The following is a 15,109-nucleotide window of genomic DNA, read 5'->3' on the forward strand; positions in this document are numbered from 1 at the left end:
TTCTCCTCTTAACAACACTTAAACATTCGAAATTATTATAATGCTATTCATTTGCTTTTTCGCAAAAGTTAAGTCGTTGGAATTTTGTTGTGGTGAATGTAGGGGGGAAATAAATGTGGGGGGTGGTTCTAGTTCCAAAAACGACCGTGGTGATGGGGATAATAATTATTATTAACAATAGAATTTTAGCCCACATTTTTGTCGCCTTAGTATTCGGTAAGGTAGGTCGCCAAATATTCGGTAATGATGTCTAATTTTTTTTTAGATTAGGAATATTAGAATCGCTTATATCATTTTGAAGACAGAGGCGTATCGAAATTACCATTTAAACATTATTTTTTTGAATTTTTGCCTTAATACAATATTATCACTTATTATCGATATCTCTAATTCTTCATTGGCTAATTTTATAAAATTTCCAATACTTTACCTAGTTCCATTGATTATGAGTATGTAATGTCATTTTAATAGGCTTGTTCCCATTGGTAAACAAAGTAATGCATTTGTACACTATTATACTTCATATTCAGTCATATTGGATACTTACTTTTTTAATATTAATGTTTTCACGATCTTTAAATATACATAATATTATTAATTTTGTACCTATATAAACCAGGATTAACTATATTCGGTGTGCAGTTACACTGGGTGAGTGTGCATAGTGTCTGAAGATGCCAAAAGGCGAAACCCGGGTCGCAAAATATACTCAAATTAAATCAATCAGAATTTAAATTTATATTCCATTAAGTAGGTACTGTTCGATAGTATTAATTACGAGGGTGGGTCAATAATTCCTTAGAAAAAAGCATTAAAACAGTTTTTATTTTTGTAATTTTTTTTTATTTCTCAACATAATCTCCTTGGAGCTCAATACACTTGGTTAGACGTTTCTCAATTTTTTTTAAACCGTCAGAAAAATAAGTTTTCGGAAGGTCCTCAAAATAAGCATTTGTCCGATCGATGACTTCTTCATTTGAAAAAAAACGTTGTCCACTTAGCCATTTTTTTAAGTTTGGGAAAAGGAAAAAGTCACTGGGGGCTAAATCTGGCGAATACGGTGGGTGGTCGACCAATTCGAACTTCAATTCTTCAATTTTAGCCATTGATCGTAAACATGTGTGAACACGGGCACTGTCCTGATGAAAGAGGATTTTTTTCCTATTTAAATGAGGCCGTTTTTCTTCAATTTTGTTTTTTAGCTGGTCCAATAAAGATGCATAATAATCCCCTGTTATTGTTTTTCCTTTTTCCAAATAGTCAACGAAAATAATTCCACGTGCATCCCAAAATACAGTAGCCATAACCTTACCAGCCGATTTTACGGTTTTCGCCTTCTTTGGACATGGTTCGCCTTTCGCAATCCACTGCTTTGACTGTTCTTTCGTCTCGGGAGTATAGTGGTGTATCCATGTTTCATCTACAGTCACAAAGCGACGAAAAAATTCATCCGGATTGCGTTGCATGAGTGACAACAGGGCTTTAGAGGCCACCACCCTATTGCGTTTATTGTCGACTGTGAGCAAACGCGGCACCCATCTTGCAGAAATTTTTTTCATGCCTAATTTGTCATGTAAAATAGAAATGACGCTACCTTTTGAGATCCCTGTAACCTCAATTATCTCACTAAACTTTAATCTTCGGTCACTTAACACCATATCGTGGATTTTATTGATCATTTCTGGTATAGTCACCTCTACAGGACGTCCTGAGCGTGGTTCATCCTTTGTTGATGTACGACCACGTTTAAATTCATTTAACCAGTTATAAATAGTTGCAAGTGAAGGAGCAGATGTGCCGTGAACTAAATCCAACTCATTTTTTATTTCCTTTGCTGTTAACCCTTTTATATTAAAATGTTTAATAACAGCTCTAAACTCAATTTTCTCCATTTTTGTAAACAAGCAATTTTTTTTTAAATGTACGAGAAACACACAACAACCCGACCAATCTGATTGAAAATTCGCAGCATACTGAATCGGTAGTGCCGCTGCATGAAAACAAACCGCTTACAGTACTAGTCGCGCCACCTGTCGGCTTTTCTAAGGACTTATTGACCCACCCTCGTACATAATCTGGAACAACTTCAGAAACATACATACCTATCTTAATATTACTAGTGTTTTAACCAAATGAGACTTGGACATTTGTGGCATGGTAATGTCATGGTATTACTTTTTATAAAAGATCTTTTATGAAAGACATGTTTTATAAAATATAGGCTATTTATTACACTGTAAAAGATTCTATAAAATATTATTCATAAGACATATATTGTGTCAAAGATCTTTTATAGTCTAATTCTAATACATATTCTTTACATTTGTCTCTTACCGGGTCTTGCTCCCAATTCTCCCTTGCATGGTTAGGTATTACTAAAATAAAAGATACGGTATTACTGTATTAAAAACAAAGCCAAAGTAAATTTTCCTTTTCGCCTCGTCAAAGAATTAATAATTTATTCATGCTCCATTGATTTTATTTGCCTTGAAAACGTATATTTAGGTGCAACCAATGGCTTACTAAACCATATATACTTCGTTCTGTTTTCCATAATATACTTTTTATATAATATGTCTGTCTACTAGTGTATATAATGATTGGTGTGCAGTGTTCTGTAATGATTTGCCCATCCCACCTTACAAGGCTTAGTACCTACCAGTGAACCAGGAACATTAATTTGTAAAGTGATAAATCATAATTCGACAATTAATTGATTAGTTCTGTAATGCCGATTAAGTATGTCGATATAGTGGCCAGTGACTACATAGCGACGGCGCGCGCGTCAATTTTTTGAGCGGTGCGACTACTCTATATAAAATACAATGTGATTTAATACTACACAGCCCACATAAGGCGGCTCGCGGATCGTTCGGTTTGCGCCACTAGAGAGTTGGTTAAAGCGGACCCCACCCAGACCTCTTGGCTATCTTTTTTGTTAATAATACTATCGATCTGAATCGATTTCAGATAGAAATGTAAAAAAAAAAAATGTTGTCGATCTACTTTCCGAGATAAGGAAAGCCAAATACTTCACTAGTTGTTTGATGGATATTATTCACATGGGCAGTGCAGAACAAATTTCACACCACATACACTAACTAACTCCCGTTTACTTTCTCTCTCGCCTCACTAGATGTCTCGGTTTTCATTCCCAATTTTATTGTTCTCAGGATTCCTTTCAATTTGTGTTGTCTATTACAGAACGCTGATCATAATACTTTGTGTATGTTCAGCGATGTCCAAAGAAAGGAAAGAAGTCGGTTAAAGCGTCCTTCTGACTTATCGGCCCTGCTGACTCGGATGACTTATTATTATTATTACAATAGAATTACATGTAAGTACGTCTGCATGTAATGTTTTGGCAATTTCGTACCGGTACTAGGTAGTAATCTAAACAACTCTGGAAGATCTATTCAGGTGACTAGACTGGGAGGACAGTGGAATCGCCATTAATGAAAAATACAGTCACCTTCACTTTGCATACGACATCGTTTTCTTTGCGAACAACCCAGAAGACATACAGAACACGATGCAGGAGCTTCGTGAAGTAGGTTTAAAGATAAACGTCTCGAAGACATAAGTTGTTAGCATGGTCAAGTAGACGTTATTACTAAATATTTACCGAGAGCCGGGCGTCGGTTAGTAATTAATTAATGATTCTTTGGTTTTAACATACTAAAACCGATAGTCAAAAATAACGCAATTTAATAAGCATTTCATGTAGTACCTACCTACTAGTTTAAATTATCGTAATTAAGTAGGAGACCCGTAGCCTAATTGGTTAAAGGATATTGGCGCGATACCGGTGGATATACGGATTAAATCCCGACGGGCGTCGTATATTTCTTTCAAATATGTTTTTTTCTAGTAGGTATATATCTGAGGTGTTTTCAAGTTATGTATTTGAATGATAAAGTGAACCAAAAACGATTCTCAATTATTCAAATATTTTTTTTTTTAATTCATAAATATATTTATATATTTTTTAAAGCTTTATATAATGTGCGTTCGTTGAACCCTCGTATTATTACATGTTTATTTTTTATCATTTAAGTGATTTAAATGTAGATTAATAATTTCATTCGAAAATTGCAAAGAGATGGTTGAATAATTCATAGCTTTAGTATATTTTATATTTAATTTAAAGAATGTCGATTTTCTAAAATAAATATAAATGACTGGATAATTTCATCAAGAAAATGTCAACCGAATTGGTCGTATGTGAAGTGGGCAATGGGTGGTTCAATCATTTACCTCTGTCCAATAGGCAGTCTGCCACTTCCCAATGAGTGCTATTTTTTATATGAATTTAGTTATCTGTGTAATTATTATTGCTATAAATTGTTCACACTCGTGCCGATAATCGTGCACCGGAACTGGAAAACTAACCAAACAACTCGCAGGTCATAATTACTCGAGCGGAGGTCGGCAACGTGGTGCTCGCGAGCTCATCGTTGTCGACAATCCTGTGTGGGTCTTGGCGGCTTCCGAGATATCTCTCCAACCCTGCCTAGTGCCTATCCTGAGATCTGAGTTCTTCAGTTTTAAAGACCCCATTATTGATTGCGTTACCACAGTGAAAAACATACGTCTTACAATTATTTTTCCTGTTATTAAAATATCTAAGAAAAACATGTAAATATGTAGTACTTATGTCTAACATTGTCTAAAATCATAAAAGTGAAGGAAAGCTGACCTTTCATTATAGTTTCCTAAGTCATATTTTCTTTGACTTTTCTTGTAAGTAATGTTTTCTATATTATATTATGTACAGTACAAATGAACCCAAGTAGTAATGGCGCAATTGTTTTGTAAGAAATAGTCGTAAATTGCTAAATTTATTTAAGGGGGAGCGGCATACCAGCAGAGGCACCTAGGTACACCACAAATAAAAAGGATTTCAAGTTATACACATTTATATTTTTATAAAAATCGATTTCTTTTTAATAAATATAAAAAATATTAAAACTATGAATTAGTCAAAAATCTGTAGGTACGAGAAAAAATAGAAAACTTAATAAACTAAATTGTACTTAATAATAAATATGACCATAAAATATAATGTGGTCCTGTGACAAATTCACATTTTATAACTTTTTTTTGCAATTGTAAGTTTATCTTTGACTCTAAAAAAAACATTTTTCTTTTTAATGTTTTCAAAAATATCTGTTAAAATGTTTGTAAATTATCAAAAAAATGTCTCAAATTGCAACCTTCATATTTACCGCTAGGTGCCTCTGCTGGTATACCTCTCCCCTTAACCGGTTGTGTTATAATATATTTTTAGTAATTATTGACAGCAATCAAAATAATAGGTACCTACTCATATTACCTATATCATTTTGGCAATTTTTAAATTTTGTATTCCTCACTCCGTGGGGAAAAGGTTTTCAATCTTTTCAATAGAGACTGCGTGAGTGCAGTGTGCAAAATCTGAAAATTACAATATCAACCGCGTTAGGAAAATTAACTAAACTTCAACGCCGATTTGTTATTAAATGGATTGAAAACAGATTGTTGGTTTTAGTATTCCCATATATGGAATGAATATATTTTTGTATTTTTTTTTAATAAAATCATTAAAAATATGCTGTATGTGGGTATTTTATTAAAAATAAAGAACCATTTTTAATTACAGTGAAATAGTATAATTCAATACAGGGACGCCGACCTTTTTTGGTTGGAGCTTATAATATTTTGTAAAATCTTTATGAACTCTTACCTCACTTGACGTTGTATTATTAGATTCGATATGATTTTATGAAAATACATACATAAGTACCTTCCTTTAAGTACTGTTTGTAAACAAACATTGTGTATGTTAGTATTTAAGATGTTTTTAAATGTTGTACCAGACCAGAAGAATTCAATAAAGCTGGGAAGTGTAAATTTTTTGCAAGCTTTTCGATATTTCGGAACCCTTGAATGGGAATCACTAAGTAATAAAATAGCATCGATTTAATAGGTAGATAATATACGTATTCAATACTCAATTGGCATTTACCGATTGTCTTATGACCTGTTTATATTCTTTCTTTATTAAGTTGTCGCAATATAATATTTAAATAATTATTAATACTATCAACATCAACTGAGGTTGCTTGGTGGAGTTAGAATTTAAATTCTAATTGATTTAAGTTGTGTACTATTCAAGTTAAGTTGTTTGCCATCGGTGAGTGTGGATAGTGCAAGAATGGTAACCGGACAAAACAGAACAGCCAGGGGAAAAATGAAACATTAATTTTTGTGGAATCTATTTAGCTTAGGTTAGGTCATTATTTCGTTGTACTAGTCACCCAATCATTTTGAACATATATTGACTAAGATGAGATATCCTAAGCTTGCCGGCCAAGTCCCGTTTATTTGAGGATTTCTAGCGATTAGGAATGCAGAAATTAGGTAAGTATATAAATTGATTTATTATGGCGTATTGAAAATCTGTGTTATTAAAAATCTATCAACATAATAGAGATAGGACAATTTCAATATTAAATTTATATTTTTCCTGAAAGGTCATAGTTATATGTATCGTTGTTCTGTTTTGTCATGGAACCGCATGAATATGCCGAAAGGCAAAACCAAAAAATGACAAATGGAAAAGTACAAAACTTAAGTCAATTATAATTTAATATTGTATCTCTCATAGTAGCTATAGTGCAATAGTCCATATCTATAGTTATTACCACAGATTTGTGTATTCTCTGGTTATTACCATTATTGTACTATTAATGTTTTAACTTTTATTAATCCCACTACTAGAACTAGATAAAGATTTTCTTATCACTGGATTTGTGCCAAATGAATAAAAATAAACGTTTGCTATGAAAGTAATTGCCTGCGCTCCTTCAGTAACAACTAATAATTATACTTACACATTTTCCGAAGCATTCAATAAAATCGAATACTATTTTTATTCAGAATTGCTTTTAGTGAATCGGAAAACTTAGTGAAAACCCTAAACAACGTGTCGATGTGTTAATTGGTTTACTTACCTAGCATTGTCGCATTCGGAGTTTTTTTCAAGATTAATGCATTTATTACCTTGGCCAATCAGCAATAATGTTTATTGCGATACCATTAGAGTGGCATTAAGTGCGTATGTCAGCGATTTCCAACCAGGGAGGCGCGGAGTGTTACGAAGGGAGGCGCGACAAGTTTCACACAATTAATGTAGCCGCAAGTTTACATAGTTTATAAAACGTTTGCTAGTTATAAACTACACAGAAAAACAGTCCTATAAAAGGTTGTTTGCAAACCTGTCTGAAAATATGGAGACTAATTTTATAATACATACCTGACTTCTATACTATTGTGAAACGCGCTGGCTATCTCGTGAAAAAAATAAATAAAAGGGTCAAATCATAATGTTGAAATTTGAGGCAAATTTGTTTAGGAACGATAATTTTGTTGTTAAACTTGTCTATTTGGTTGAAATTTAAAAAAAAACTGAGTGAATAAATCAATGCAAAAGGACCACTAATGCATTCATTGACTTAAAAAGACAAAGTGAAGGCATTCATAAAAAATGGAGCTTTGAAAATCAAAATTACAAAAAAAATAAGTTCGCCATATCTTCACTTTTAAATGATTTCTACTATAATATTGAAGCAAACAAAAATCTATTTCCTGAGTTCTTGGTTAGTTTGCTAATGCACTTTTCACATTATTTTATTAATAGTAAAAAAAAAGTCGCCCGCGGCGCTGCATTATTTCGGAGCCGTTAAATATTTTAAATATGTGGTTGGAAGATGCTGGTCTGGGGGGCTGCTTCAGGATGTGGGGCCCATGATAGAATCCATTTGTTAATGAACGATGATGAATTTGGATTGACTACTATTAAAATTGATTGTGCTAATAAACAAGCACATTCGTCACATGAAAAACAAATTAATTTAAAAATGAATATAATGTAAGTAGTAAAAACTTGTTTACCTTTTTATATAATATTAAATAAAAGGGGGGAGGCGCCAAGATTAGATTTTTTTTAAAGGGAGGCGTAGTAACATAAAGTTGGGAACACCACTGGCGTATGTAAAGCGTCAATTACATTGAGCTTTTTTATGAGCTGATTATTGGCAAATTTATAATCTGCCTGTAAATTCGCCCAGTGTAATCATCGAATAAGCTAATAAGCAGGTTGTAAACACTCCACCTAGAAAAGTTGAAAGCCGGTCAACTTTTCACATTACACGCCGGCGTGTGGGCTTACTGCGTCTGCGCAGTAGAGCGATGGTGGTGGAAAAACGAACTACTCATTTTGAAATTTACATTTTTGACGTTTAATGGAAACATTCTTATGGAGCGTAGCGACCTCCCGGTAAAAAAACGAACTACGTTCCGCCAAAATCGCTCGCTGGCTTGTGGCTTATCAGCGAATGGAAAGTTTTGTGTGTAATCATGAAATCGCAGTAGCTGAAACGCCCGCTTTTAAATTAGCCAATAAGCAGCTCGTAAAAAAGCTCAATGTAATTGACGCTTAATGAATGTTATGAGTTATGATTATTGTATTGCAAGACATTGACTGCACACGTCGTACCTACTTATAATTAATTTTATTTCACGCTGATAAACTGTTTCCTATAAATATTTCATCCGATCAGAGTCCGAACGCAAAACTCGTTTCGACTGCAACACGTTGAATTTGTCGATGTGATTTTGTTGTCATTCACAAAACACATGTAACTTGATGTAATGACGCACATATCGGTGCGATATGTTCAGTAGCAAGAAACGTAATCTACTTGTGACATGTGACAGATTTCACTCGATAATAGGCTACAGGTAGAATAGCAAAATGTTGCATTGTTCGTTAGAACGAATTTTCGGAAAATTACGTAAATGGGCTTACCTATAGCCGAAGTTGCACTTTCTTCTAGCATTGAGATATTATGCCACTGGAAACATTCATGTATGTATGGCGTATGCCATATTGTAAAATATTACTTACATTATTGAAATAAAAATAAATAAATGGGTTGGGTTCTGGTTTGTGAAAAAAAAAATTTTACATGTCGTAAACCTATATTTTCACGAGCAATATTGACCGTTATGTTATTTTGTTTCTTTGAAATTAGATTTTATTTTCACCTGCAAAGATGTTAGTTACCTTCATCTTCGGAGAAATGTAGGTATGTCAGAAGTATATTAATTCATTTGATTGGTATATTACAAGAAAATCGAAAATATTTGACTATTTTCGAAAAATTGTGCTCCGGTTCGTATTTTTTTTTCCATTTCAAGCGCTGTATTATTTGAGAGAATTAATTGAACGCAGTTATACAGAATGTAGCCAGTCCACAATAATGTCGAGCTGAGATGATGGCACTTTAGCAACAACATGATATTAAAAATGTATGTAAAATTGTAAAAAATAGTATTTTATTTCAAGAATAATTTGTTTGCTGCTTGGCTATTTTCAGCAGAACGTAGAGAAAACCTTCGCATCTGATCTATATCATGTCTCATTTTTTTATTTTTTGTGGACTGGCTACTTTCTGCACACCTATGTCCAATTGTTAGTGAAATCTTATGATCAGGATAATAGTATAAACTGGGAATAATCTCACTGAGTCAATACGATTTTATATAAAAGGCTGACTGGGATAATTAATAATATACAAAAGAATTAGATCTTAATAAATTAATGATCCGATTCCCGGACATTGATCTTTCAATGAATGTCATCAAACATTAAGTAGGCGCGCAGAGACTGTGTTGCCATTTGAACGATATTTATACATCAGTGGCGAAAGATGGAGGTAGGCTGTTAAGATTTGACATAAATAGTACACACTAAACTTTGAACTAATAATACAATTTGCAGATGGTGATGGTTAGTTTTAAGATTCAACTAAACCCTTTCTAAACCAAAACATAATTCCGGAAACATAGATCCGGCTAAAATAGTGAAAAACTTTTCAGTCATATACTTATTTGTTTTCGTTAAATTAAGAACACATAGCGTCAGCTGAATGCAGAACTATTCTAACTCGCATTTGATTTTTTTTAGAAGGGAGTTCTTTAAAACAACCTACTTCAATTATTTATTATTTATATAAATTTAGTAGAACTGTTGATGAATAAAATGATGTAAACACCTACCTACTTATTAATTTGTTTATATAAGAAATGTATAACTTAAGTAGGCTGTTTCAAAATATACTTCTGTAAAATATTTCAAATGTGAAGAATAGTTCTGCATTCGGCTGACGATAATATTACAGATGGTGCTCGTTAGTTTTTTTTTTAATTCATTAAGCCCTGCCTAAACGCAACTATAATCAATAAAAAATATTCTTGAATCTATAAAATATCAAAATTTATCTAAGTATGATTTAATGGCATAATTTTAGATACGCCTTACCCTACCCCGGGGGATGTTCTGCAAGAAACATTCGATTAAAGCTGTTCTTTCTTATTTTCACAGGCAAGGAGCTTACACAGTGTTGCAAGATGACGGAGAGTCAAGAGACGCCTGCCATCAAGGCAGAGAACAACGGGCAGTACAAGACTAAGAATGACAAAGATGGGGTAGAGGGGGAGGGTGACGCGGAGCCTGCTCACCACGCACGCAGGCCCATGAACGCCTTCCTCATCTTCTGCAAGCGCCACCGCAGTGTCGTCCGGGACAAGTACCCAAATCTGGAAAATCGGTAATTCCTACTGCTTATTTTAATTCTATTCATCTCAAATTTTTCACATTTCTTCTTCTTCGATGGCACTACAGCTCAAGTCGAGCCCTGGCCTCCTCCACCGCCGTCCTCCAGCCGGAACGGTCCTCCGCACGTCTTTTCCAGTTCCTGATTTTTAGCAGCTGGTTGGCATCTTTTGTAATGTTATCACCCCATCATGTGCGTGGCTTTCCCACTGGCCTTTTCCCCCCTGGGTTTCCTTCGAGGATCTTCTTCGGTATCCGTGACTGCATGCCTGAGTTCCAAGCATCCGAGCTGGACATGGCCTGCCCAGTTTAGCCTTTGGAGTTTTATGAAGGTGGAGAGTTTTGAATCTTGGTATAAGCGGTATAGTTCCGTGTTGTACCTAATTCTCCACTCCCCACAGCTGCTTTCATATTTAGCGTCCATGACTCGCACCCGTATGCAGCGACTGTGCGTATGACGGTTTTATAGAGCCGAATCTTAGTTTTTCTGTGGACATTTCTGGATTTGATGGATGATTTTCAGATTCATCAATATTTACTGAAAAATCAATGCCTATCATTTTCAAACCAGCTAGTAAAGATACAAGATACATGCGAAATGAGTGACTATCTATTGTGACATTTCATATCTTGTTCTAATTGATTATGTTATTTGAGTCACGAACAACTAAGTTTCTCCTCGAGTTCACAGAAAACGCTCTTGACTCGCTCCCGTTTTATGAAAAGCGTTCACAAATGACGTCCACTGGATGGAAAAACAGCTTTTTAGCCGAATGGTATACGACTGATTACCAGGCAGCCTTTGTCTCATATAGTTTTGGTAAATGTGCCGCAGAGGTGGCCATGAGATTTTACAACTTTCTTTTTAGTCCAAACCAAACCTAACCCAACCTAATCTAACCTACCCCAACCTAATATTACCTCATATAATCTTAGTTTGTGATAATGGTGCATCAAAATGTATGAAAATTTCAAATTTTCAATTAACAATTATTTAGACAGAAAAAGATATTTATTATAATTGTCTACATGGAATAAACTGTTTTCGTAAAAAAAAAAATATAAAAGCTCATGGCCACCTCTGCAGCTCAATTACCATAGTTTTAATCAGTCGTACATGAACATCATGCATCTATTCAGGTGTCTGTAAGTAGATTCTTTCGGCTAGTAGGCTCAATAGTAAAATTTAATAGCAATTAAATAAAACTGAATTTTTTGCGATAGCACCTGTCCTGATCCAGATTTCTCCCTAATTAGCAATGGATAAGACTTCGAGAGTATCAACAGTTTCAAATACCTGGGGGTGCACATCACAGGAGATGGTACTTTGCAATGAGAGTTCGCTATCCGAAGAGGAATAGCTGGAGCAACATTTACTAGTCACTACTGTACTCGGTTAAAACCAATTGCAGCATATTCGACAGTTGTATTCTTAGGTAGCGAGGCATTGCACCCTATGAAGTCTCTGAGCAACTATGTTCTGAGCTTCGTGAATAGATACTTACAGTGGATACTATGTGTGCAATGTTATAAATGTATGAGTAACGATCAGATAAGAAAGAGAGTGTACCACGCAGCCTCTCATCACATTGAGAGTGAAATAGTACATTCTGGCTAATCTGATTCTGACGTATTAGGTCATATGTTCTAACTGAGGAGCAAGCATAAACCAAGAAGAAGAATAAATAAATTTATAGCCATCTCAGGATACCTACAAGACATTGTTTGAAAATCAATGACATGAGAACAACAAAATATGCACTTATACACATTGTGAATCTCAACTATAACACATACACTAAGCACAAATAATATTTAAAAACATATTTCTTGTACAGAGCACAAGATGAACCAGTACTCATTCAGAGACTTTAAATAAAAGAATGGCTCTCGACAATACATATGTCTGAGACGCTTTATTCGGCACGGCACGGCCCTGAGAGAAGTAAAGACCTGAGAGGGGTGGAAGGTCTCGGTCGTTCAGAAGATAACAGAATTTCTGGGTGGTCACAATGTATCGTCGGCCATGAGAAAACAACTATGCACGGCTGCAAATGGGGGCGTGGTGTATAATTACTAGACTTAGGATTTTTAGGTGCTAAAAAATGAATAATAGGAACCTGAAATATGTAGATATAATTGAAAAATATGTGATTAAAATTTCATAATTACGTGCTAAAAAACAAAAATAGATGCTAAAAATTTAAGTACCTAAGTATTACAATAATCATATATATTTCAACAGTTTAATTTATTATTTATTCACAGATAGAAAACGCTTTACTACAATAAGTAATAAAATAATGCTTCAAATTTTCGAAAGTGAATTTTTGACGATTTGATCCTAGCAAAATGTTTTACATGGAAAAAACTTCTTTCCACTTAGTTCTACAGATGTTACTGAGATTGTTACTACAATTGGAATAAAAATAAGTACAAAATTGTTACTTCAAACGCTGCAGAATATTAAAGCTTCTTTGGAAATTCCATCAGATGCATTTTCTTATTTTAGCAGCAGTATTGTTTAAAATATTAATTTGCTGCACTACTTTGTGACTTTGTAGATGATCCTAACATTTCAATTGTGTTTACTAGTGTTATTGTGTTTGTGTCAAAATATGTGCTGAAACCTAAAATATGTAATTATCCAAAAATATTTAAAAATAGGTGCTAACAAACAGGGCTTTATGTTTCAAAATTGTCTGAAACAGATAGATATTTTTGATATTTTGTTGTGGGGCGACTCAAAAAAAATATTTAAATACCTTAGAATCCTAAACCTAATAATTACAATTTGTATGATTAAATTAGGTAGGAATAAATTTTTCAATATGCAGGGAGAATGACAGTAAATGCTGTGTTCATCTATTTTAAAGTTCTAGTACATAATGACTAATGTAGTAATTTATTTTCAAAATTTAGTGGTTACTTATATTTGAAAATACCTCTTGTTATTTTAATAGGTATAGTATAATATGATAATCCCCCTCTGTAAAAATCAATAATAAAAAATTATAAATTGGGATATTTTTTTTAAAAAGACCCTCAGAAATTGTACTCACCCAGATTGTAAAGACACACATTTAGACCTTCAGATTTATCATACCCTTCATTTATAATATGGATGTATTTTTTTAATGTACATATTTAATTTTTCAACTCAAACAAATAAAACTTTGTACTATAAATAAATTTGTCACAGGATGTGAATTTGAAACTTTCATTTTTTTCATTCATGCATAATTATTATTTTTACTTGATTGCACTGTCCACATGTTGCAGTGTTAACAGATAACAATATTGTTCAGAGTAGAATGTAGATATATTATATGCCAGCATTGTGATAGTGATAGGAAACCATGTTTGTTATCAACATAATTATTATGATATACCTACATACATTGTATGCAATGGCTTAAAAATAGTTTTCAGTCCAATTATCTCCCATTATATTTTTTTTATACAGAGTGAGCCAGTTAATCCTGAACATTTTATAATTGTATTTACTTCATTAACCTTCCAGTTTAATATATCAATCAACTGTGGCAAAATTTGATTTTCATTAATTTTGGCCATGTTAATTATTGCCCATCATAATACAGCCTTAATTCATTGGGGTATATTTATCTACTAAGCGCTGTGTACGGGTTCATAGCAAATACCTCTGTCATATGCGCTTTGCAGTGTTGTCTTTGCGAAAGATCCATAAGGCTTAAATGTCTCTAAGACAAAAGTCATGATAAACTGCTTCGTTGACTTAAAATGATCCTCATCAATGGCACTCAAATCCACCAGATAAACAATTACGTCTACCTCAGACAATAAACTGTATATGGCGAGATGGCTCGCAAAATCAAGCTGACATTAAACACATTTGGGTGCTTGAATAATATCTTCCCTTGTGCCTAAAGTGGAGTGTTCAATTCAAAGAAACCTATAGATAATGCAGCAGACAAGAGTATGCAATGTGATAGAGGTTGCCAAACAGATGAAATGGCAATGGGCTGGAATGTCGCTCGGCAATTAGACAACTGCTGGACAAACATATCTCCAAATGGCATTATATGACCACAGGGATGCTCTAAAACTTACTGAATCGAGGAACTCATAAAGTTTGGTAAATGTATGTAGCAGCGAAGAACTAGAGACCAAGAAGAGTAAAACGAGCTAGGGGAATCCTTCATCCAGTATTAGATAAACCCCGGCTCATGATTATATGATCACTTCGATTACGTGCTGTAACATTGGTTCTGGAATTTCATCCCTTATTCATTGTTACAAGTTGTCTTGTGACAGAAACTTTTTTTCTTAAAGGTAAACCTCATAGCCAATAAATAATCCCAAGCCAAGGGACATTGCCAGTCTATGAAATCAAGACATCCCGGAAACAATAAAATTGATACAAACAGCCATTGACACTCCTACTTTGAACAATATGATATACATGTC

At 33.9% G+C, this 15,109-nt stretch overlaps 1 protein-coding gene across 1 annotated transcript in view; it reads left to right on the forward strand.

The window, feature by feature from the left end:
* The window catches only part of bbx (bobby sox), a 71,078-nt gene that overhangs the window by 52,540 nt on the left and 3,429 nt on the right, over nt 1–15,109 (forward strand). Inside the window, exon 2 of the mRNA XM_085949102.1 lies at nt 10,430–10,655. Within this exon, the coding sequence (XP_085805228.1) occupies nt 10,456–10,655 (200 nt within the window). The 5' untranslated portion in view covers nt 10,430–10,455. The remainder of the gene's footprint in view (nt 1–10,429; nt 10,656–15,109) is intronic.

The sequence above is a fragment of the Rhyacophila brunnea genome, unplaced genomic scaffold (genome assembly GCF_057557595.1).
Source record: "Rhyacophila brunnea isolate RB1 unplaced genomic scaffold, BYU_Rbru_1.0 scaffold_21, whole genome shotgun sequence".
In the NCBI taxonomy this organism is placed as follows: domain Eukaryota; kingdom Metazoa; phylum Arthropoda; class Insecta; order Trichoptera; family Rhyacophilidae; genus Rhyacophila; species Rhyacophila brunnea.